Source organism: Spodoptera frugiperda, chromosome 26, assembly GCF_023101765.2.
Source record: "Spodoptera frugiperda isolate SF20-4 chromosome 26, AGI-APGP_CSIRO_Sfru_2.0, whole genome shotgun sequence".
Lineage (NCBI taxonomy): Eukaryota > Metazoa > Arthropoda > Insecta > Lepidoptera > Noctuidae > Spodoptera > Spodoptera frugiperda.
In genome coordinates, this window is record NC_064237.1 from 12,064,414 (window position 1) to 12,091,639 (window position 27,226).

The following is a 27,226-nucleotide window of genomic DNA, read 5'->3' on the forward strand; positions in this document are numbered from 1 at the left end:
AGATAAAGAGCAAATATGGGTTATTACAATATCATTTGTTTAGTTACATTGCGAGCTAAGCCATATTTTACCACGAGGCATGCAAATATAAATTAACAAATTATAAAAGTTAAAATTGAAACTCAAATTATATAAAACAAAATTAATTTATGTCAGAAAAAATATTTACTTGAATATAAACAAAAAAATAAATAAACCAAAGTCACATTAACAGATACAATGTCAAAAATTGCTCTCCTACACTTAATTATTTGTTTCTATTACTTTAAATGTAAAGCAAACTCGTACTAAGAGATAAGGATCTCGAGATCAATCTTTTTTTTACATCGATTTATAATTTCGGCAGTTAGAGGTTAGTCGTGGACGGTGGCAAAACTAATCTACGAAAAACGAAGTTCCATCCGAAACTTCGCAAATTTGGTACTACAATTCCATTTATTGCGAACCTTTGTGAACAAAAATGAACGAATGAAATCAAGATATAAATAATAATAAATAGGCTTTGATTTGAAATTAAAAATAAGACGTTATTTTAATTAGTTTCATTAGTAAATCAATAAAACCTACGGCTGAAAATTAAACGAAACTTCGGATTCGAGAACCGGAGTAGGCCCCCTGATCTGGATCTGATAAATCCCAAAGAACTATGTTCTTTATAGTAATATTTCTTTCAACTCGGACGTCGAACTCAGGGCTTAAGGACTATAGCCCTGTCAGATAGTGAGTAACCCCACACCATACATATGTCATGAAACAATAAACTATTTTTGAAGAGAAAAATAAATTTTTGTTTTCAGAGAAATACGCAGACCTTTTGTATTTTAAAGAATATAATACGTATTAATTATTATTGTTCACTGACCAGTATTTGTCTCCAAGCCACCGTAGGTACATATTGGGCAAAAACCCACAAATTTTCAACACTACATATTTTAAACGTCAAAAAAAAAATTACAATAATTTAAGACAAAAAAAAAGAAAAAATGTACTTCTAATTAAAAAAACTAAAGCTACATTTGTGATGTTCTTATCAAGTACGGTGTGGTATAAAAGCATGCGCGCGCGCCGCTTGCATGTATTCACGAGTGATCTTCAAGGCGGTAACTGTCACTTGTCGCAGTCGTGTCCGTGTTTGCGACTCGAGCGCATGTTATCGATCTATCCCGACGAAATGTCGAATCGATAAAATCAATCGATTATTAAATGATATGATATAATAATTTGATCTTATTCTATTTGTACCAGTGCATAATCCTAGTGTAGTTTCAATTCGTTTCGTGTATCGAGATATCGATTTTAAATTCAAGTTGTGATCGGTAATCCGTGAAGTGAATGGTGTCCTTTTGTAAGGTAAGCTGACATTATATTGTTATTAAATTATTCTTAAACAGGTATTTTATTATATATAGCTTTTTTAATAGAAAATTAATAGAGATATAGATACAGGTTCCCGGAGCTGCGGACTACCTAGCGGGTTTACCGGGGCTCCGGCTCAAAAAGCAGGAGAAGGAACGGGGTGGTTTTTAGTCAGTAAGAGTCTGACACTCCTTCTCGCCTCGCCCAAGGCGGGAAAAGTCATTGGATGATTTTCCCCCCTTAAAAAAAAAAAAAAAAAAAAAAACCTATGACACAGAAGCCTTTGGTTACCAGTGTACCATAAGATTTCTCTAGAAAATTATAATATTATTATAATAATAAATAAACATATGAGATGTAAACTGTTCCACAGTTCAAAAGATTTAACTAAATATGTATGTGTATATGTACTTAAAAATATCTTTTAAAAACACAATACAAATGAGCAAATGTATTGTCTAAAGGAAGTTCTCACAATGAGCTAAATCTCGGTGGTGTTTCGGTTTTCCTCTTTTGTCTCATTTTGACAAATGATCACTCGATGTGATCATCACACCTGACATTCTTCAAAGGGATAGGCAGAGGAGCTGATGTTAATTTAACACCCATTTTACACCAGATACATCGAACCGTTGTCCCAGAAGAAAATTATAATGAATATGATTGACCGAAACCAAAGTCATCCACAGCATCCGTAGCATAGCACATCTCTGGTGGAAAAACACCCTAAACATGTTGGATTAAGATCGGTTATTGAAATTTGCAGTTAGTACGAGTAAGTTAAAGTTTAGAATAATATTTACATTGTAATATGAAGCGATTTACTTTTAAATGAACACCAAAAAGTACTACGTGTATAAAACCGAAATTTGGTTTACACGTACAATAAATATTTCAAAATTTTAACGGGGAAAAACCATTGTGTATTGTGTTTTGCGCGTCCGAAGTAGCGGGCGGAGGCTAGTCAAATATTATGACGTGTTTTATAAATATAGGTATTTTGTTACCTTTTTTTTGTAGTCATTATTTTATGTATTATAAGGAAAATTATTTATATTTAGCAGAATTCCTCTCATTTCCTGCCAATGTTTAGGTGTTTCATGATTTTTATTGCAGTGTTAATGATCACAACCACATGTATTTCTATTCATTAATTATTACCTTAATGTTCTTATTTAAGTGCCTGATTACAAGTAATGACTGCCTCGTTGGCCGAGTGGTTGCGAGCGCGACTGCCGGGCAAGGGGTCTCGGGTACGATTTCCGGGTCGGGCGAAGTATTTATAGGCTTTTTTCGGGCTTAGAAAAACATTTAGTAGTAGCACAGAGTCTGGAAATGTGCCCGGTATATACCGGTATGTATACATATATTTTGGCTTAACTACTGGGCCATTTTGGCTCATTTTTTGCACATTGTCAGTATAGACGATAATAAATATGGTAGAATAGAGGAATGGATAAGAGTCTTATCCATACGGTATGTCAATAGGCTCAGCACCTATTGGAGTTATGTACAACATAAATTGTGAAAAGTTGGTGTACAATGTGCACCACTGCCTACCCCTTCGGGGATAAAAGGCGTAACGATATAAATTGCAGAGCATAACCTGATTACAAGATATATTTTGCAGTGCCAAATCTAATAGGTGTAAAACTTTAAATTAGAGAATACTAATTCTAAGCTTGAAATTACATAGTTACTGACACGGAACAGATAATGGTATTTCTCTGTTCTGTTATTATTTTTATTTTTTACATTCTGTATTAATGGAACTAGAAACAATTTATTTTTGATTGTGTCACCTATTTTCAGTGCCCAATAAATATCAACATAGATAGACTAATAAATAAAATTGAAGCTTTTTATTACATCCATATTGATATACGTACCATACGTAACATATACTAATATATATATTTTTTATATTTGTGTGTCTGTCTATCTGTTTGTTCTGGCTAATCTCTGAAATGGCTGGACCGATTTTGTATTTTTAGGCAGGTAGCTAATGTAGATACTAAGAAGTAACTTAGGCTACTTAGACTTTTATTTTAGAAAATATAAGTCACAATGTCCGTATTCCACGCAAGCGAAGCTGCGGGCATAAGCTAGTAGACAATAATATCTAACCACAGAATAATACTTTTAACTTCACAATCATGACAACAAATAAATTGCTAGTTTTTTGTTATCGAAACGAAAAAAACTAATTACAAAACATATTAAAAAAAACCGGTTACGTTACTATGTTATAAATATACGTATAAAACGAGTTAAACTGCCTTTACAATCGTGAGGACTAAAGTTCGATTCCTGGGTCAGATAAAGTACGGTACCATTTATTGGTAAAAAAATAAAAATACGAACTATGTAATAGATTTGAGTTTAGCATTTATTTAGTCGTTAAAGTATTACTGGGCTTGTTTCGGTTTTTCGCACAATTTCTCACTAGTACGGAGTCTGGAATTGTGCCCGGGACATGGTATTAGGCTTACCCTCTATTACATGGGACTTGTAACACAAATTGTATAGCGGCATTACGTACCGTAATGCCTCTGCCTACCCCTTCGAGGATAAAAGACGTGACGTTGACTTGACTTGGGTATTTAGTCAACAGTAAGAGACTGACACTCTCCTCTGGGTCTATTTTTAAGAAGGGAAAATTATATAGCATTGGATAACTTTCCCTCCTTGATAAAAAAAACACCGTTTATATTCGAATAACAAACGAGGTATTAAATAATGAAAAGTAAGCCATGTAGTCCCACGCTTTATAAAGCCACAACTCAGTACAGTTGGACAGTGTTTCTTTTTAAAACACGTTGCCTTCACACTAGGATTTTCTCCTGTGTGGTGGCTGCGTTTACATACATACAAATTCACATACACATGACACCCAGACCCGAAACAACAATTTGTGGATCACACAAAGTTGCTCCGTGCGGGAATCGAACCCGCTACACGTTACGCAGCAGCCGGTTGCCCAGCCACCGCGCCAACCGTGCAGTCAGTTTGGTAGCCATTTTTAAGCGCTTAGCGAGTTGGACACTTTGTGTGTGCATAGGTACTGACATTAGAATATATTGTGTATATGCCAATCAAAGGTAATTTGCGGTCGCGGATTTTCGCACTGTAATTAATCTTGTACATAATTATGTTATTATGTGTCTTGTGAGGAGTTATGTAATGTTGCATCGGTACATAGCGCATAGAGACACCTCGAGTAATCTCCAAGACATTTTTAACTTTATTTCTTTTGCAATAGGCTTGTAAATCTGTTACATGAGCAGCTTGATGTTCTGGTATTGGTACCACTTTTTAATGATCTTGAGTGACGGTGTATAAAAAATAGTAAATCAGTGTTTGGTCGATTTTAGGTGGATAAAATCTGAATTATTTAGGAGAGACAGGGCAGCAACCCTCTGATAAAACTCGACTGCACGTTTGACATGGCGGCTGGGCAACATGACTTCTCTCGCCAGGGCAAAGCGAGAGGGAGTGTCAGACTCTTACTGACTAAAAACCACCCCGTTCCTACTCCTGCTTGTCGAGCCGGAGCCCCGGTAAACCCGCTAGGTAGTCCGCAGCTCCGGATTAAGCATCAGCCCTACTGGGCCCCATCTGTGGTGGTCTGATGGCTCTTTGAGGCGCGCGCGGAACGCAAAGCGCCGTACGCACGGGTTTGGTTCTGGTCGGGCGGCGAGCTACCCTTGCTCGCCGTCCGCAGACCCGCACTTACGGTGGCCGGAGATCGTCACGCGATCCCCGACGCCCGGAGTGTCTTTCGCGTCGGCTAGGGCGTGAGGAAGTTCGTTCCCTCACGCGTCCCGCCTCCTCCTTAGCTAGCATAACTGCTTCGCAGAAGGAGGAGACGGCATCCCAGTCCCCCTCGCTCCGCACCATGGTCTGAACCAAAGCCGGACGCGAGAGGTCGCCGTCGCCGATCACTTCCCTGAGGGCACGGCGGTGCTCAGCCCACGCAGGGCAGACCGCAACCGTGTGTTCCACCGTGTCCTCCGGGCGGTCTTCGCAGTGATGACACCCGGGCGTTTCCTCCCGCCCAATCAAAAACAGGAACCTACCGAAACTCCCATGTCCGGTAAGCACCTGCGTCAGGCGGTAGGTGAGGAAGCCATGGCGCCTCTCTAGCCACACCTCAAAGGTGTAACGGGTATTGGGTTCGCTTCCCGCACGGAGCAACTCTTTGTGTGATGCTCAAATTGTTGTTTTGGGTCTGGGTGTAATGTGTATGTATGTTTGTAATGTTAATTTGCGTGTTTGTAAACGCACCCACGACACAGGAGACAAACCTAGTGTAGGGCAACGTATAGGGCGAACCATCTGTAAGTAAAACACGCATAATCGTCTTTATAATCCAGCAGTAGTCTAGTCATGAGCAGTTGATTTAAAACATCGGAATAATAAGGAAAGGAGAAAAATATTCTATGAGTAGACACGGGTCAGCTATTACTATGAAATAAATAATGCTATCTTTAATTGCCTAAGAACTACAAAACATTTCTATCTTTAGTTTGAAGGTTTACAAATGGCGGACACACCTAATAACTAACTATAATCGTTTTATTGATTGTTAATTGGTTAGGTGTTAATGAAGAGTAGGCTATTAGTTTAGGTTACCTAAATGGATCTAAAGATTGAGAATTTAAGGCAAGAAATGAGTTCTAATAATAAATTGCCGTTTCATTTAAAGAAGTTTATGCAACGTCACGCCTTTTATCCCCGAAGAGGTAGACAGAGGTGCACATTACGGCACTTAATGCCACTATACAATGTACATCCATTTTTCACCATTTATGTTATAAGTCCCATGTAATGGGGGTGAGCCTATTGCCATATACTGGGTACAATTCCAGACTCCGTGCTACTACTCTTACTTATTTACTTAGTCAGCTCCGTTTCTTATTTCACACCAAGCGCCGTCAAGCATTTTTAATGACAAAAACAGTGCACATTAAAAATAAACCTTAATACAAATAAGCAAAACTCTGTTTTCAACGTGATAAAAATTTGCTCTCATCTCCAAGCCGGTCTGTGTGAACGGACCCTTAAAATGCAGTGTCTAACAAATTGCAACACAGAAATAAATCCGTCTGACCTTCCTACTGATAAGGTTATCATTAACTTATCATGAATATCTTTTATCTGTCTATACACATCTTGACAAATATTTTGCACAATAGCTCTATCTACTCTTTCAATCTTATTTTATCTGTTTTATTTTTGACTATATGATGTAATAGTTAAAAATCTATTTCTGAACAGTAAGAATGGTGAGATATGATCTAGGCTTCTCTGCGTTGATCGATTAATTAGGATTTTATTGTTCATATTTATGAGCTCCCGTCGTAGCTTGAAACTAGTTGAGCTTACTCCTCGCACAGTATATGGGTAAACTGTAGTGTCTAATATAATCTAACTATAACGTAACTAAAAATAAAGTACAATTTACAATTATTGTACTTAAAATTTTACTCAATATAATTATGTATAAACTCAAATCGCAACAAATAAGAAAACCAGTTTTTAAATACACGTGTACAAAGTCGAAATTACAATAAATTGTTGTTACATAAATTATACCATCAAATTTTTTTATTGTAATAATAGATGTAATCTGTATTCGAGTTTCCATAAAGTAAAAAAGAAGATTTGGTTTATGCTTTTAATTAAATGTCGAATATGAACATAATACATCTTTATAATAAACTAGCAAACCTGGCGAACTCCGTTTCGCCACCATGTTTTGCTATAAACCTCACGGAACCCGAGACCTTTCCAACAAATGCAAAACCATGGAAATCGGTTCGTGCGTTCTGGAGTTATAGCGTCAGGAAAGAAAACCCGACTTATTTTTATATAATAGAAGATAACTATCGTTAGATATACTAAATTAAATAAAATTCACGTAAGTTATCGGGAAAAGCTCTATAGGTAATTAACTAGTAGGCTGCGCGACAACGCCGCGTCTGCGTACGCTGCCATGATGAATTGATTGAATTGATGATTTAGTTAATTAAGAAACATAATAATATTTATTCTAAGAATAAAGACTAAGTACATAAGTGTTGTAAACGTACCCCGTATTCCGATTGATTCAAGTTCTCGATTAATATTTTTCACACTCGTTAATGAATGTTTTCTCAATAAACAAAAGGATTTCATCATTTTTATTTTTAAAACTTTGCTAAATCAGTTACATTTCCTTTGTCATGTATTGTGTTATCTATGTATCATTATGTCGATCTAACTTTGTTATGTAGGACAGCAAGAAAATGCAATCATATCATATCATATCAGATCACAGTAAAGTCCCGATTGATAAGAAACAAAACTGCAACAATATCAATATCAATGATCACAATTAAATTAGGTACAAACAAAATTAAACAGCGCAATAGGTCTCTAGATCATTCTGGAGTTTAGCATACCTAACTACATTTTTAATTAAAAAACATCATCATCATCATCAACAGTTTATAAGTGGCTACTGCTAACCAAAAACCTCTTCGCTCACGGAGAAGGTTTGAGCATTAAACACCATCTTTGCTCAATGCAATCTTCAAAAAACCGAAAAATACCAATACTTTGCCCGACCCGGGAATCGAACCCGAGACCTCTTATCCGGGAATCGCACTTGCGACCACTCGACCAAAGAGGCAGTACATATAATAACGTGTGCAGTGAAAAGTGTGTGCACTATTAAACTTTCCTGTTTACTACATGAGATAACAAGCGTGAAGATATTTTGCGACCTCAGTAACAATGACACAAAGTACTTGAATCCTCAAGTGTTTGTTTGTCTGTTCTACCACGTACCGGTAATCTGAAGCAGGTGATTCAAGTTATCTTATCATATATTAGACAGTAACAATATGACTGTTGATAACACTCTAGGACTTGCAGAGATCAACACAGCATATCAAGTTACCCTCGACTACTTAATCTTTGAAGTATTTTTAACTTTATCTCCTTGATTATAAGACATCTTTTTCCTTATTTATACACCAGAATAAATATCAAAATAATTCATTTGAAGTAATGTAAAAAATATATATTTAGTTAGCACTGTTTTATGATAAGCAGGTATCTTTACCATCTATTCTATGTATAGTACTGTCGTAGCTATAAACATAGACAAATCCTTCAAAGATTTTCCTTATTTTCAACAATTAAGAGAAGATGCTACAAATTATGTTCTTAAGTACTTGCCTAGACGAGGGATTTTTGTTCGAATGACTTTACTTAACTGTTATTGTAAGGCTTAGGACGCACTACACTACTGGTTTTACCCACAAACGATTAACCGCGAAATCGCTTTACCCACGCACCACGCTACCACGCTTTTAGACTGCGAAACTTGCAATTTAACCATCCAATAACAACATTTTGTAGACGGTTTTAAAATCAGTCGCCTTTAAATTGTTTGACAAGGGCAAGAGACACGAAAATTAATATTACTTAATACTCTAATATCCGGGAAAAACTGCAAGTGCAGCGGATTGTTTTCGTCTTCTTGTTTCATTAGCTTATGCGGTTAAAAACCGCTGCGGTTTAGCCGTAGTGTGACTAAAGCCTAAGAGGCTAAAAGGCAATATCGTAAAGTCATAATAAGTACATAATGGTGGTATATAAGGAAATAAGTTTTCCTTCATGATTTGGTACCTTTTTATTGACAATGACCGGCCTAGAGCGAGACGTGCCTGGAAAATCGGTCTTCCGGCCGACATAAGAAACCAATTCAATGATTTTTGTTGAACAGTCATCACGATGATGTACCTTTACAATGAAACATGCGTAATCAGATAACTGACTGTCTGTTGTCATTGACACATATTAGTTGGCACATATGACTTATATATATTTTTTAAATACTGTTGCCTCACGCTCTAGTATTTTCCTATACAACCTACATAGCTCCGTCCCTCTCGCACTGCTCAGTGATCGACCATTCTGACACAATTGTAATAGCAGACTTGCCCCAGTTGGCATTACGTTTTCGCGGCCTTTTTGCGTAGCTCATAGCGCGCAGCTCGTACAGCGTAGTTCGTACAGCGTAGTACGTATGGCGTAGTACGTATGGCGTAGTACGTATGGCGTATTATAACGTAGAGCATTGCTCGTAGCACGTAGTTTGGGGTGAGTAACTCATAGTGCGTAGCGCGATACTCGTAGAACACAGTTCGTAGCACGCAGTTTGTGGCGCGTAGCTCGTAGCTAGTAGATCAAGATTACATACATACAGGTCAAACTGAGCACCTCCTTCTTTTTTTAAGTCGGTTATAAAACCGTATTTATGTTGTACTACAGTACAAATCTACAATTGCTTTTCAAAGAAACAGAAATGTTTAAAATTCTTTTGAGTATTCAAATTACAATTTCACGCCTCAAATGTTCTTCTATTCAAAAATAACTATAGAATACTTATAATTATTATTGTTTCAATATACTCTGTATGTACAATAGGTACAATTGAGTAAGGAATTCATATAACATTATCTACGCTACTTGTATTCTATTTCTTACGATCAGTCACGTGTTTTCCTTTTGATTCCAAAACCAACTTTACATTTATGTATGTATGTGTCCACAACTTAGAGTATTGGTACTTACAATTTACAATTATTCTAAGTAGTAATCTAATCTATTATCCTGAGATATATGACTAGGTTGCCCAAATAATCACTCCTTCCTTCAAACCTTCTTTATTTTGACACGAAAGTAAAGTTGTCAATAATTTTCTCGACATATTACAATATCATAGTTTGGTACAAAACATATACATGATCATTCATATAATAATACAATAAGCTATTAGGACGGACAATGGGTAGTTAGGAATCTTCAAATGATTAAAGAAATCATTATACGTCATCATATTTTTATGGTTTCACATATCAGTCGACCTATGACGTCACTGTCATCTATGGTCGTGCTATGATTCTCTCTGTATATTAGTGTGGGATAGGATTTTGAAATAAATAATAACTCATCTATATTTTAACCACCTTTTATTTTCTGAGCATCCGTCTTAACGTCTTTGTGCCAAATCTCAATCGCCTTCGCAACCTTCTTCCATTCGCTTCCTTTAATCGTCTATATCCCTCTCTTTCACACATAACACTCTCTCTTACACTTCCTCTTGCGTTCCGTTTCCCACATTAGTAACAATAAACTAGTCTATGGTTAATACTAAGTACCGGAATACTACTAACGGAACTGAGCATAAGGTTTAGTACGAGCTTGTTTTACGTTTAACGAGATCGGAACGAGACCGCGTTCGCCGCTCTGATTGGTTGGTTCATTCGAGCTGGCCAATCAGGTGCCAAATATGATCTCGTTCAAAGTGACATAAACTCGTAGTAAGCCCTCAACGGTGCTCCATTCAATTGAAAAAAGCTGTGACAAGATCGTATCAGAGTACGAATAATTACATATCTAATAGACAAAAAATAAATACAAGTCGAAATAAATTGAATAGAAAACCCAATGTTCATTGTGAATGTTTTAACTATCTTGTTTCGACTTTGATAAGTATTATTTTATCCCACCCCCTTGCTCGACAAAATTATGGTTACCGCCGACTCCAGTCCAGTTTTTAAAGGTTTCACGTCATAATCCAAAGCAATTATAACAAAAAGAAACATTTTAATAATTAATACAGAATCAAACAGTCACGCTCGGCCGTCAATTGTCTGATAAAAAACAAGGCCAAGGGCATCTATGGTCTATGAATAGGGATGCTAAAATAGAACGAGCAAAAACTACTACAGATAGCTAAACGTAAATTATGACGTCAGTTTTTAAATTGACATGGTCACTAACACTATCATTAGAACTTAAGACGGGATATTTAGCAGTTCATCCGTGATCATGGCGCTTGTAACAGTGCCGAAATATCGGAAACTCATAGACGTAAATAAACATCGTAAATATCCCGTCTTAAGTTCTCTTATTTATTATTTTAATGCTTTTACATATAGATAAATTTGAAATGGAACAATTATTTTTGTTTGCGGTAACATTCAAATTGTTTGACGCTTTTTTTTTGACTTGACTAAAAACCACCCCGTTCTGACTCCTGCTTTTCGAACCGGAGCCCCGGTAAACCCGCTAGGTAGTCCGCAGCTCCGGATCAGTCCGCAGCTCCGATTGTTTGACCCTGGTGCAAATATCATTAATAACTTTAATGTACTATAAGGGGGTCTTCCTTATGCCCTAGTTGATACCTGTCAAGTTATTTGTATGCTTGATAGATGCCGGATTAAATATTAAGTGAGATTACTTGAATTAATGGCCTTCCGAAGCTATCATGGTCACCGTTAGTAGGTCAAAAGTCTTATAAATATTGGTTTCCGCCAAAATAATCCTTTCACAGCGATTGTATGTTTGGTAATAGTTGCAGAATAATAATTAGTAATAATCTTCTCCTCTATGTATCTACATATATCTAAGGAAGGACAACGAGTTTTGTAATAGGGGGCTATATTTTTATTGATTTAATTGAGCTGTTGAGCTTTTGGGGGTCTCTGGATATTTGCAAAAATAAATGTTGCATAAACAAAAAAAATTGCTGGACGGATATCAATAAAATTTGTTATCCAGATAGACGTCGATCTAGATTACACACTAGTCTAACACAGGATACCTAGTCATTTTCCAGTAAACTGAGCGCTTCTTAATTAAAAATAATTTTCCTTTTACTTGTAACAAAAGACATGACCCGTATAAATAAATAATTACTTACTGTGCGTTAAGATTGCGGTAAAATCAATTTGGAATCAAGCATGGCGGATAATTTTTCTGCGTATACGCCGATTGAGTATAAAAATAATAAGAAGTTGTTTGTGTAATCGACTAGTTTCGGTATGACTCAGTCATTTTCGCACTACCTAATGATTTAAATTGAAAATAGTCATACGGTCTACAACTGGCATTTAAGAACCTGTTTGTAAGTAGAGCTTCTTCTTATATGCTTTAATCTATATTTGGTGAAATTAGATTCCTAACACGGCAGATATTTCGTCTATATTCTGACTGATTTTGAAGCAAACATTACCTCTTCCAGTAAAAGGATTTAAGATACTTTTGGTAATATGTAACATGCATTTCCCGATCAGGACTCTTATCTCAATAGTTATTCAATATCATTACTATACAACCCCAATAGTAACTGCTAAAGTAGCCAAACTCAATCCTATGTAGTTCATTTAATATATCCACGCAATACGGATGCAATGGGCGTTAGTGTTGCAACTCTAGAGTGCAAATTTTCGCAATATTAATATCGATCGATCGGACTCGGATTCAAGAGTAAGCCCCTAGCCCCATTTGCGCACGACCTAGCGCGTTACCGGGGCTACGGCTTGTCAGTAAGAGTTTGACCTTATTCAAGGCAGAGCAAGTCATTGGATGATTCCCATTGGATGATACCCCCCACAAAAATGTAACAATTACCATTTACCATTCGCAAACTTTGTAATTATTTGTTTTATTGCCAACACACGTTCATAATCATTTCATTGATCACGAAATGAAGTTATTGCTTTGAAATCTAAAAAGTAACGTCAGTATACATATATACTGAATAATAACTAGTTAGTTAAAGAATAACTGTACAGTATATACAGTTGTACATACTATACAGTTAGCTATACGTGTGACAAATATAAAAATAAGAGAGGAACATGTGATCCAATTATTTCCGCTGATAGTACAGAATTATACAATCCTGATACGGGCTGTAGTATAAATTCATGATTTAATATGTAACTGTATTTGCTCTGCTTGTAGTAGGTAGTACAAGTACATAGCGTGAGTATGTACAACAACAAAATTATGTTTACATAAGGTTATTTGTATAGCCACTGAAATATCCGTGTTTTCACTGATGTTGTTCCTAAATTAGGTGCAAAAACTACAAGTATTTAATATGCTTTTATCCGGAGCTGCGAACTACCTTACCTGGGCTCTGACTCTAAAAGTAGGAGTAGGAACGGGGTGGTTTTTAGTCAGTAAGAGTCTGGCACTCCCTTGCGCCTCGCCCAAGGCGAGAGAAGCCATAGGATGATTATCCCCCCTTAAAAAAAAATGTGCAAAAACTACAATAAAAGTGTTTAACATTCTGCTTTTGGGGGATGTCTTATGATCAGTTTTAGCCAAGTTTGCTATAGATAGGTGAATTAGGTGCTATGCATTATAATTATTTTAAGATAAGGATTCTAGAAAAAGAAACAAATCTATGAGGCTTCGTTTGTAATGGCCACGTGACATATCGATGACGGTAAACTTCATACATTTAGTATCACGTGAAATATAGCAGATATATGTACTTGGCTAATGGCTGAAATGAATAGCTGATCTCAATCATCTATTCACTCTCTTCATTTTCTGTCAATAGGTTGATCTCAAGATTTTAGATTGAGACTGGGAATTCATTTCGGCGGTAAGCCAATCTTAATCGTTGCTAAAGAAGTTTCTCCGTCGCAAACAGTCCCAAAAGAAACTTTTGGAAGGCCCCCTTAGTATGAGTTTGATTTACGAAAATATCGAAACGAGAGCGCGTTCGGCGCCCTGATTGGTTGGTTTATTCGAGCCGGCGAATCAGAGCGCCGAACGCGTTCTCGTTTCGAATACTATAAACGTACATAAATCAAACTAATACTAAGGGTACTCTCATTTTGTTGGCGTTTCACTTTCAACCGTCTCAGTAAGCAAGTTAGATCATTTTCCCAGTTACTGTTGAACCAGATACAGAATTACGCAATTATCTAATACATAATAGTCACAGTTTTGTTTGTCAATAAAAGTAAAAGTATTCTCATTGTGTTGTGGTGTCACTCCTTGCGGTTATATGTTTAACGTTTGTATTCAATCGGTGTGCCCATACTCAGCTGATCAGTACCCTTAGTACGAGTTTGTTTACGTTTAAAGTAAACTAAACGAGAGCGCGTTCGGCACCCTGATTGGTTGGTTTATTCGAGCCGGCGCGGCGTATCACAGTGCCGTGCAAACTCATAGTAAATACTCGTACAGGTTTCGATATATTACAACTCTGAAGGCCATTTTCAACAACCTCTCCTAAATTTTAAAGAACCTAGCTAGGATAGATGACGTTGATTACACGGTTGGTGCGATAGCTGGGCAAACGGCTGCCACGCAACGTGTAGCGGGTTCGATTCCCGCACGGAGCAACTCTTTATGTGATCCACATATTTTTGTTTCTGGTCTAGGTGTCATGTGTAAGTGAACTTGTATGTTTGTAAACGCACCCACGACACAGGAGAAGATTCTAGTGTGGGGCAACGTTAACAAAAGGGATGGCATTTTGATTTTTATTATCTTATAAGTGACGCCTGACAGTAGACGTAGTTAGTTTAAGTGCTACCTCAAGCCAAGTGACTTTAGTTAAGTGACTGTTTAAACGCCATGAGTCAATAATTAATTAAAAAGACTATAAAGACTACATTTTATGTATTCTCTCCATCATTATTAAATCGATTTCAAACAATGGTGGTGATCTAACTGCGACATTTTGTATTTACATAATTAGAGTGGGGTTTCATGAAAAGCGACGCCACTATGTTATCAGTAATTAGGTAGAACGTGTCAGCTTCGAATACAGCACTTACTTGCACAGTTCATGTAATGAACAAGGTTATGTTTTCTCTTCATACTTTCTATTTCTATTTTCTTAAGGATATTGGAGACTAGACGAAGAACTCTTTGTCTAATAAGTAAATGTATTTTCTTTCTTTCTTTCTTCTTTCTATGCTACGTTGCTGTGGATGCGTTCGGCTTCCACCAATCATATTTAATGTTACACATAGCTTAGCACTGGTCGAAACGGACTCAGTTCAGCTATGTTTTTTATATGGAATTGGAATTTATTATTTATGAAAGATGCGTGCTATGAACGTGTGGTTGCTTCCCTACTATCGATACATCGCATACTCGAGCTGCACATGTTCCTCGCACAGCTACTTTGCGGCGGCGCATCTTCATAGCACACCTTAATCACATAGCTACATAACTTAGTATCAGTGGAAATGGTCACATAGTTTCACAGCTTAGCTATTACATCTTTGCCGCATAGCTACATAGCACATCTAAGGTGAAAAAGCACCCTAATGCCTAGTAAATATATGATATATTTTATCCTGCATTATATGTGTAAAGCTTGTTTAATATATCGGTTTTGATAAATAATACATCTACTCAGTAGCCTTGACTTTACGATGTCTAAGTTATTATGCTACAGTCTAACAGTTGATTAATTGTGACCGTTATAACTACGCTTTTCTGATAATAATATTAGTAGTTTTAGTAACCGCACGTTTCAAGTATAAAATTATTATTAACTAGCTACTTCCGCGCGGTTTCACCCGCTCTGCTTGGCTCCTATTGGTCATAGCGTGATGTTTTATAGCCTATAGCCTTCCTCGATAAATGCACTATTCAACACAAAAAGAATTATTCAAATCGGACCAGTAGTTCTGAAGATTAGCGCGTTCAAACAAACAAACAAACAAACTCTTCAGCTTTATAATATTAATATTAGTATAGATAATAAAAGAATTTTATTTACTAAATAAGTTAGATAGATAATAGCCGCGTCGTTTGTTTGAATGCTGCTCATGAATATGAGTCTCTAGCACGGCATGAAACTAATCGAGTTCCTCGTCAAATAGTTACGTGAGTAAGCCGATAACCTAATTTTATTTAGTATGTCTCAAGAAAGTTATAATAAAAATAAATTAGGGATTTTTAACACATTGAACGCCGTGGTGGTCACCAGTGACCGACGACAGAGGATTTGCTTTCAACAGTTTTATATTGGCAGTCAAAGACACATTATTAAAATGTAAAAAAGTGGCCTATATTACTTGGTAGATACTTTCTGAAAGGTCACCTATTCTCAAATTGGCCTAGTAGTTTCGTAGCCTATTCAATGCAAATAAACGATCATAGTTTCTTCTCATCATCACTTACTTCGATATATAGTTGTTAGATCGTTGTTTGCTTGCAAATTACAACATTATATTGCAATAAGTAACGAATCAACCAAATTATATGACTATTTATCCTGTTACATTGATTAATTAAAAAAGCCAAGGATTTTTACAAAAAATGCTATTTTACTATGTATGTATGTGTTAATGAAATACGAACAAACGTAACCCTGTCTGCAAATTGGCAGAACGACAACGGTTCATGGTCACAAAAATTTGCTCAACTTAAACTTTTTATACAAATTCAATATGGCTGGCGCTATTTGCGAAATAAATTAATAGTCTATGCCTATGTGTTAAACTTGTTTGTTTAATATCTTATTGTTAGACGACAAAAATGTTTAAAGTCAATTGCTTTTTTTACATAATAATCAGTTTATAGTATGATTTAGTTTTTATAGCACTTGTAGAAAAAATATAATGACTTAATGCGGAGGCACGGTGGTCTCGTTAGGTTGTTAACCGAATTAATCGTTTGAATAATTTGTAATGATGAAGTCGTCATGGTGAGTGGCCGTAAATGGTTTTACACATTGTGCAGTACAAGTCGATATAATAATACGTACTATACTCACCTACTTTTACAGTTTAAAACCTCGCACTAGATACTGGTGTCTTTTGCTAAAGAGACCATTGAAACCAAGGACATTACTCAACACGAATAGAATTAAAAAACATAGAAATGGTTTTACTAAATACCCAAAGAAATTAGTATTCATAATTACTGAAATTACTTCAAATACAACTGATTTCTGAGAGCAAGACCGTACCGTGCAATTGTATATTTATTTATTTAATGTTTTGTAACTCGTTTCAGATGCGGGAATTCCTGATTCTCCTGGTGGCGGTGGTGGCGCTGGCCGGTGCTGCCGACCTGCGCCCCACTTGCAGTAAGCCCGTCTACTGCGAGAGCGAACTCCTCCATCGAGTCCAAATGGCCAGGCTCTTCAACGACTCCAAAACCTTCGTCGACCTCCAAATGAATTACGATCAAAACCAAACATTACGTGATTTTGAAACATTACTAAATGATACGAACCAAGACCCGTCAAGAGAACAATTGAGAGAATTTGTTGACAAATACTTCTCAGATGAAGGTGAACTCGAAGAGTGGACTCCACCGGATTTTAGTAAAGATCCTAAATTCATATATACTATAAAAGATAAAGCCTTAAGAGAGTTCGCTAAAAACATCAACGATATTTGGCCACTCCTTGCCCGAAAAGTCAAAGATGAGGTGATTCAAAACCCTGATCGTTATAGTTTGGTCCCTATTACCCACGGATTCATCATCCCTGGAGGACGGTTCACGGAGATCTATTACTGGGATACTTTCTGGATTATCGAAGGTCTCCTGATAAGTGGAATGCAAGAAACCGCTAAAGGAATTATTGAAAATCTGATAGAGCTTTTGAATTTGTTTGGTCACATTCCCAATGGTAGCAGATGGTATTATCAAGAACGCAGTCAACCGCCAATGTTGACAGCTATGGTTGCTACTTACTACCAATACACTAACGACACGGAGTTCCTGAAAAACAATATCGCATATTTAGAAAAGGAAATGGACTTCTGGTTGGATGAAAGATCAGTGTCTGTCGACAAAGAAGGTAGTAGCCACAAACTGCTCAGATACTTTGCTCTCAGCTCAGGTCCAAGACCTGAATCGTATTATGAAGATTACGAAAACGCAGTAGATTTCGATGAAGAACGTCGCACAGACTTCTATGTCGATATTAAGAGTGCAGCTGAGAGTGGTTGGGACTTCTCGACGCGATGGTTCGTCAGCAATGATGGCAGCAACAACGGAACTTTAAGAGACATTCACACCAGATACGTCGTCCCTGTTGATTTAAACGCCATATTTGCCGGTGCTCTCCAGAACGTGGCAAACTTCCATGCCATTTTGATGAACCCTCGTAAAGCCGCCACGTATGGCCAATTAGCCCAACAGTGGAGAGATGCCATTCAGGCCATTTTGTGGAATGAGGAAGATGGAATGTGGTATGATTATGATATCAGAGACAAGTTACATCGCAAATATTTCTACTCGTCTAACGTCTCCCCGTTGTGGCAACATGCTGTTGATCCCAATATAGTGAAAGCAAATGGGGACAGAATTCTGAACAGTCTTAAGCAATCTGGCGGTTTAGACTTCCCTGGCGGAGTGCCCACATCCCTCATCAGGAGTGGAGAGCAGTGGGACTTCCCTAACGTATGGCCACCAGAAGTGAGTATTGTAGTTAACGCCATTGAAAACATAGGAACGCCTGAGGCGAGTGTGCTGGCTTTTGAAACTGCACAAACGTTTGTTAGGTCTTGCCACTGGGGCTTCCAAGAATACAAACAGATGTTTGAGAAGTATGATGCAGAGAATCCTGGCAAGTTCGGAGGAGGTGGCGAATACAACGTGCAGTTTGGTTTCGGATGGAGCAACGGTGCAGTGCTAGAGTTTATGAAGAAATATGGAGAAGGTTTGACTGCAGACGACTCTAATGACTTAGGTACTACTACTACTGTATCTCCCTCCGACAACGGCGATCCTTCGAACAATACCGCATGACTAGGCGTGGGTGTAGTAAATAACTTTTTAATTTTTCTATCAGCGTTCAAAATATTGTTTGATATTCATAATAACTGAAGGTTGTGACTATATATAATAAATTAGCTAATAAAGTGCCATAAGGACATAAAATGTCTGAAACAAACACAATGGTACAAGTATTGTCAACTAAATATATAAGTAAAATATTGTGATAGCGTCCTTATAATCTAATTAGTGACAGATTTTAATAAAATTACAAACACAACCAAATCAGAGATACCTAAAAGCTAGGAAACTATGACGCAGTATACCTATAAATGTAAAATAATTTAATGTTGAGTCAATTGGTGTGTTATACATACATATATTGCCACACCAACCATAATAATTATTATGTTATCGGCTTACTCATGTAACTATTTGACGAGGAACTCGACTAGTTTCGACAATCGCCGCGTCGCGTCGTATTGTATATCGCGGAATGCTGCTCATGAATATGAACCTCTGTCATGGCTTGAAACTAGTCGAGTTCCTCTTCAAATAGTTACGTGAGTAAGACGATATCTTAGTAATTAATTAAGTGTGCCTAACGAAAGTTGTAATAAAACATAATGATTATGTTTTATGACTGCAGTAGAACATTTTACTGAGATGCAATTTTATTAACCCCTTGGCTGTCGTGGCCATTTTGATTTAAATAGTTCATCTGTGGAACACCAGGGGCTTAATATCTTCAGGGTCTTCAAACGAAGTTCCTTGCTAGTACCTTAAAGGTATATCAGGGTACAAATACATAAATGTGTTACCTATTATATTAATTTATATACAATATACAACTTTATAAGTAGGCATTTATAACTTATTTAATTTAATGAAACAAAATGTGTATCATAAGTCCTTACCTATTTACCTTAAACAGTTACCAATGTAAATACATTTAAGATTATTGTTTTAATTACAATTTTGTTGCTAAGTTAAATATTTTATTGAATATTTTATTTAATAGTGTTAACTTTATCTGGAACCTTTCAGTAGTAACTTTAAGTGGGTATTTGTATCTCATGGTACATAAGTATAAACTTTTTTTTCTTCTGATAACTCAGTTTCCAATGTTGTCGACTATACTGCCAAAGTATAAACTTAAATTCGAAACTAACTAATGGCCATACTCAGAATCATTTAATGGTTACTTAACCCAGACCTTAGCTATTGTTTTCTACACAAAATTGTTACTAAGGAATAGTTTTAGTAATCATTAAATGACTTTGAGTATGGTAGTAAGTAATAAAATGGCAAAAGTTAAGTCAGGGCGATCTTATTCTACACTAACGCCATCTGCGAACGCTATAGACAATCTAAATGAATCAAAAAGTCTTAGTACAATATTTGATAGTAACTTTGACTATGAATAAAAAAGACCGACTGAAAGATTCTTCGTATATTAAGTAAAATATTCGATATAAGTAATTATATTTTTTGTCCTTAAGTTTGTCCGTTTCAAATATAATACTAATAATAATTTATTCTATATGTTTACCTGTATTATTATAGTTGTTATGTTGATGCTATTTTAATGTGCTGTAAAGCTTTTAAAACCTGTTGTATGTTACATATTTAATTAGAATAATGTTTTTTTTAAATGGCCAGATCCACCATATTATAATCGATATTATCGCGTTCGGCGTTCTGATTGGCCGGCTACAATGAACCAACCAATCAAAGGCCTAAACGCAGTAATGTTTCGATTTCATTACTCGTACTGAGTCCTCAGGTGCAATACAATGTATGGGAAATTAATTTATAGATTATAATACGGCTACTAGCACTGATTGGCTAATATCACGGACCATTTACCTATGTTTACCAGTTCGTAACTATATGACAAACAACATTGTACCTAAAGGTTTGTTGTTAAAGTGTTTTATTGTTTGACTCGGAAGGTCCCTTTACTTTGAAACATGTAGGGTTGTCCTATATTATAATATAATATTATGTTTCAGTTAATTACGCCTGTTGATAGATATATTATATAGAGTTTGTTCAAATAACTACCAATGTGTTATATAAAGGCTGTGTCTAAAGTATGTGTGAGTTTTATTTTCCCACAACTACCTATATATACCTTTACAGTATACAAATAAATATCTATGTTAGACTAAGAGCTCGCGACTCCCAGACCTTAGCTTAAATTATATAAGCTGAAATATATATTACGTATCGACGGTTAAAAGGAAATAGGGTATAAGCGACAAAAAATTAAATGTTCAGGAGAACCGTATAAACTCGTCGGTCGTCGAAAGAATACTAGGAAAAGGTTTTTTTTTGTGCTGGAGTATAAACGCCAGAAATGTCATCGTAGAGCCATGAGAGTAAGCGTATTCGAAAGAGCGGAAAATTTTAGGTAGAATAGCATAATAAACTCATTTTTGACCAAAATGTCGCTTATACCCTATTTCCTTTTAACCGTCGATATATTAACACTATTATATGTACATATATAAGTAAAAAGTTTATCCCCTATGACTGTCTCGTTGGTCGAGTAGGTGCAAGTGCGACTGCCGAACAAGGGTCCTCGGGTTCGATTCCCGGTTCGGGTAAAGTATTACTTGGTTTATCGGTTTTTCAAAAAATTCTCAGTAGTAGCACGGAATCTGGAATAGTGCCCAGTATATGGCAATAGGCTCACCCCTATTACATGGGATTTATAAAACAAATGATGAAAAGTGGGTGTACATTGTTTTTTTTATATTAATTATTTATGTTTATTATTATTTTTTACATAGTACAGCGGCATTACATGCCGTAATGTGCACCTTTGCCTACCCCTTCGGGGATAAAAGGCGTGACGTTGATCGTTGATTGATATCCCCTATATACAAGCAAACCCAGACGATAGAACCGCGGTCGCAGGTCGCGGTGGCTTTGGGAGTTAACGGGTAGTAAAGGTGAGTAAAATCAAAGGCAACTGGTATAGATATAGCTCAACCTCTTACTAAATTAAAAAAAAAAACTTAAAAGTTCAGTGTGTTTGTAACGACTTTTGTTAACATAATATTCTAAATTTAACTTCATTCTAGTTGTAATCTTAGCGCAAGTGTAAGTTTATGTGTTTATTTGTTACTGATGATTTGTTATTGATGTTTTTTTTTACCATATTATGGTCTGAAATAACGCAGTCAGAAGCTAGACCTACGTCCGCGCAATTTTCGTAAATAGGGGTCCAAAGTTTTTACATCACGTATTAATATATAGATATATATATATAAATAGAAAAAAAATTATACATACTATATACACATACTAGAAAATCAAGATCGTTGCTCATTATAATGTTATATTCACCAGTGACCTCCAGACAGCCGCGTGGCTTGTGTGTTTTGAAGATAATAAGGTAAAATATTTTTATTATAACTATCGTGGAACATACTAAATTAACTAAACATCACGGTTTACTCATGTAAATTAATGATATAGACTATACTTTATTGTATTACTGTTATTACTATTGTATATTTTAAAGAGTAACAAACATACATACATTTTACATTCAGACGTCCATTTAAATATTCTCACGAACTAAGCAATAACTTAAGCATTATAATAATTTTAACAGCGTCTTAAAGTTGAGTGACATTTGTGTGTTTGTCCATTACAGTATTTATCTATATATTAATACGTGTTACGTGATGCAAAATCTTTGGACCCCTTTTTACGAAAATTGCGCGGACGTAGGAGCATAAAGTTTGGTACACTTATAGTTTATGTGTAGGAGAAGTGCAGAATACTAATATTTTTCAAAAATAATGCTTATAAAGTACATTAAATCAATAAATAAAACATTACACACACTACCGTGCATAGTATCTGATCGTATTTGACAAAACGCCAAAATCGACAGACATTGCGATGATATTCTCACGTCTCATATGAATAGAGTTTTCCTGTTCATGATGCGTCGGAATATATTAATTTTAATTTTACAAATCTAATAGCAATTTGTTAAATAAACATTTTCTTGAACGTATGTTAAGTGGTATTGTAAATTAAATCGTATATGGTCGAATTTCGACCACTAGGCGACCAATAGTTTATTTAATTGTATAGAACGGCGCAAGAAACGAATTACACTACTCAATACATTATAAAAATTAAACGAGAGAAAAATACCTACATACAATTTTAGACTATTAATATATTAATCTATTCATCTATCTCTGTCCATATGATACGAGTATACTGGGTGACTTTGAATTCGACGTATTCCTCTCAGGAGGTAATAACACAACAAATTTCCTACAAAATTAGCCCTGAGGTCCTTGGGCGGAAAGTGGCTAGTTTCTGAGATGTTCAACATTTTTGGTTTTGGTAAAAAAACCTGAATTGATTACAAAAACATCAATAAATAAAAAAATACAGGTTGGATTTAAGTTATTTTAGTTTTCGTCAGTTGGCAATATATCAGTAATTATTTATAAATACTAATAATGGCAGAAATATCATGCTTTTTAAAATAGCAAGTAATTTCTTATTAAATTTTGCTACGTGTCACTAATTTGGTCAATAGAAAACTGGATTTATTATTAAAAAATATGACACTAAGCGTGTAGCGCGCGTAGAGTTTAAAGAGAAAAGGGCAATTTCAAAAATATCTTCATTTGCAAAATTTCGTTTAAAGTGACCTCCCCTATGACAAATCCATGCCCGAACACGCTTCCTTATGTCTATGACGGTCGTCACTCTTGGACTGAATATGCGTCTTATTTCGTCATTATCTTCAAATATGTACCTATCGGAGAAGAATTTCGATACACGGCCAATTCCGTCTAATCAATTCGGGATTTTTTTACCAAAACCAAAAATGTTGAATATCTCAGAAACTAGCCACTTTCCACGCAAGGACCTCAGGGCTAATTTTGTAGGAAATTAGTTGTATTATCACCTCCCGAGAGGAATACGTTGAATTCAAAGTCACCCTGTATATAAATGTTATGTCATATTCAAAAAAATTTAAACAATCAGGTTTCGAACACAAAAACGATGCAATACTAACCGGATCTACAAGTAAAAATAAAGAATATTGAATAAAATTCAGGTTAGATTTGGAGATTTTTATGGTTCCGTAGCCAAAGGACAAAAATCAGAAGTCTAGCATTTTTTTCAGAGGGAAAAATCATCCAATGACTAGTAGACTTAGTAGGTAATACATTTAACTTCTGTAAACCGCTTTCCGAATCATTTACAAAAATAAATATTACGTAGGTATTGGTTTTAGGGGCGGCTTATACACCGTATGGACAAAACTCGTATGACCTAATTTAAACCACATATTTGTGGGAAAAGGTTTTTTTTTGTAACCGTATCGTAAATGTTAGGTTTCAATAAATAATATATAAAAATATATTGTTTGGTCGGCTACTGTTAAATGATATTGCTACGGAACCGCCTGCGACGGCCGGCGAATCCGACTCGCACTTAACATATTTTTTTGTTGTTTTTAATATAGTCAAATTGTATAGATAAGTTTGCACAAATAATACACCTCGATAGTAAGTTAATTTTACGAGATGTTATTCAGTAACATAAACTTTAATATGGTCTGGCAAAGTAATTATTTCAAGATTATGTCAAATTGTCCCACAATTTGATTAGATAAAAACATTCTTTACTATTGAAAAGGGTGTTTGATTTATTCATAGCGCAAGTCTTGGCACATCTTTCGATGTAGGCACCTATTCGATAGCGTTTAACTGGTATTTAGCCGTCCTATCCCAATTCATTATTTTTTAATATTTATTAATGAATGTTCTCATTACTTCCAGATGCAGGTATTTCCATTTCTACTGGCAGCTGTAGTAATGCTGGCCGACTCTACGGATGTACTGCCTTCCTGTAGAAAGCGCGTTTACTGCAACAGCAAGCTTCTACACCTAATGGAAATAAATAAGGTATATGCGGGTCCTAGGGAGTACATCAATCTGCGCATGAATTATGATGAAAACAAAACATTAAATGATTTCGAGAAATTACTCAACTCAAGTAACAACCCGTCTAAGGGTCAGTTGATAAAATTTGCTAACAAGTACTTCTCTAATGACAGCGGAGTAGAACCGTGGGTGCCACCAGACTTCAACACTGATCCTGAATTCTTGAACGACATAGAAGATGAAACTTTAAGAGACTTTGCCAGAAGCATTCACAACTCCTGGCCTCGGTCAGGCGTCAAAGTCAAAGATGACGTTGTTCAAAACCCAGATCGTTATAGTTTAATTCCTGTCCCTAATGGATTCTTCGTTCCCGGAGGAGCGTTCCAGGAGATGTATTACTGGGATTCTAATTGGATCGTCAAAGGCCTGCTAATAAGCGGAATGCAAGAAACTGCAAAAGGAATCATTGAGAATCTTTTCGAACTAGTAGATAAGTTAAGACATGTACCCGCTGCAAACAGATGGTATTATGAGAACATCAGTCAGCCGCCATTGCTGACGGAGATGGTTGCTACTTATTACAGTTACACTAACGATACAGCATTTCTCAGAAAAAATATTAAATACTTGGAAAAAGAAATCGATTTTTGGTTAAAGGAACGATCGATTTACATCAGAAAGGATGGTAAAAATTACAAAGTCTGTAGATATTTTGTTCCCATTGCACATCCTCGACCCTACGCATATTATTCTGATACTGAGGTGACGGAAGATTTAAGCGAACAAGATGGCAAAGAATTCCTTCACAGTGCTTGGAGTACATTTGAGAGTGGGTGGGACTTCTCATCGCGATGGTTTAAAGATCCTAGGGATACCAGTGAAGCAACCCCTAGAAAAGGCACGCGTACCATGCACATCATTCCTGTTGACTTGAACGCAATCATCGCTAATGCTCTCCAGCACATTGCAAACTTTTACACTGATTTGATGAATACGCAAAAGGCACAAGCATACGCACAGTCAGCGCAACGAATGAAGGCCACCATTCAGTCAGTGTTCTGGAATGAAGAAGATGGAATATGGTACGACTATGATCTTAGAAAAAATACACATCGAAAATATTTTTACACTTCAAATTTCGCACCTCTGTGGCAGTCTGCTGTGGCATCGGATTTTGTGAAAGCTAAAGGGGAGATGATTATAGAGTATCTTAAGGATTCTGATGCTTTAGATCATGCTGGGGGAGTGCCTAATTCAATGATAGATTCTGGAGAACAATGGGACCTCCCTAACTTATTTCCTCCATCTGTTAGTATTATGGTAAACGCTCTTGAATCTATAGAGACTGACGAAGCGAAGAATATGGCTTTTAATATTGCGGAAAAATATATTAGGGCTTGTTACGTGAGCTTTAAGAAGTGCAATTATATGTGTCACAAATATAATGTAAATAGAATTGGTGAATGTGGTATTGGTGGTAAATACCAAACACAGGTTGGTTTCGGCTGGTCCAGCAGTTTGGCGTTAGAACTTTTAATGAAATATAATAAAAATATGAATGCCAGCGATTTTATTGACCAGCTTGCCAATACAGAATCAGAAAATTTTCACTGCGAAAGCCCGAACAACAGCGTAGGAATTGGATTCGGAGTAATCAACTGCATTATAACTTTTATGATAAGTTTAAATAATATATCAAACTAACAGACCCGGCAACTTTGTACCGCGTTCTCTAGTTTTAGCGGGTCTAACGAACAGCAATTAAATTTAATTAAGTTTTATATACTTGTACAGATTAGTGCTTACCTATTTTTTACTTCAAAGTACGGTTGTATCTTTGTACTTTTAGTTTTCTTCATTTGGTATGAATGGACGATATAAGTAAAAGTATCCTGATGTTAATACATTATATCTACTTACCTACTATGACAACGGTTGTGTTTGTGTGACCAATGGTTATCAGCGATTGTGAATGTTACAGATGAAAGTACACATGTACTGTATTGTTGGATTTTAAAGTTGTTACCTGATAATGGATTAGTTGAAATAAATGCTTTGACTTTGACATTGAATTTTATTGCCTGTGTCCATTTTTTTTACATTTAATGGGCGACGTTTGGCCGCTATCTCGCCTGATGGTAAGTGATGATGCGGCCTACGATGGAGCACGTCTGTCCATAATTTATTTTTCTTTCTTCTTTGCATAGTGTGTCTACCCCTTCGGCGATTATAGGCATGACGATATGTATGTATGTAAGTACTGTAGAAGAAACCAAAACCATTGAACTCACTTTTTTTCGATATGTTCTGACGATAAGCCTTGAGCCATGCATCTACTACTTTCAATTGCAACTTTTTTTAAGGTGGGAAAATCA

The 27,226-nt window shown here is 36.1% G+C and overlaps 2 protein-coding genes across 2 annotated transcripts; both read left to right on the forward strand.

Annotated features, from left to right (window-relative positions):
• Nucleotides 1-1,071: 1,071 nt before the first annotated feature.
• Nucleotides 1,072-21,011, forward strand: LOC118264318 (trehalase). Its single transcript, XM_035576793.2, has 2 exons — nucleotides 1,072-1,350; nucleotides 17,200-21,011. The coding sequence occupies exons 1-2, from the start codon at nucleotides 1,333-1,335 to the stop codon at nucleotides 18,943-18,945; spliced, it is 1,764 nt and encodes a 587-aa protein (XP_035432686.1). The 5' UTR covers nucleotides 1,072-1,332; the 3' UTR covers nucleotides 18,946-21,011.
• A 1,186-nt stretch (nucleotides 21,012-22,197) lies between these two features.
• LOC118264825 (trehalase-like) lies at nucleotides 22,198-26,916 on the forward strand. The gene is made up of 2 exons (XM_050704880.1): nucleotides 22,198-22,318; nucleotides 24,747-26,916. The coding sequence occupies exon 2, from the start codon at nucleotides 24,747-24,749 to the stop codon at nucleotides 26,553-26,555; it is 1,809 nt and encodes a 602-aa protein (XP_050560837.1). The 5' UTR covers nucleotides 22,198-22,318; the 3' UTR covers nucleotides 26,556-26,916.
• The last annotated feature ends 310 nt before the right edge of the window (nucleotides 26,917-27,226 follow it).

Excerpts from the sequence above, each read along its gene's own strand:
- LOC118264825 (XM_050704880.1), top strand. The coding sequence starts at position 24,747 with ATGCAGGTATTTCCATTTCTACTGGCAGCTGTAGTAATGCTGGCCGAC.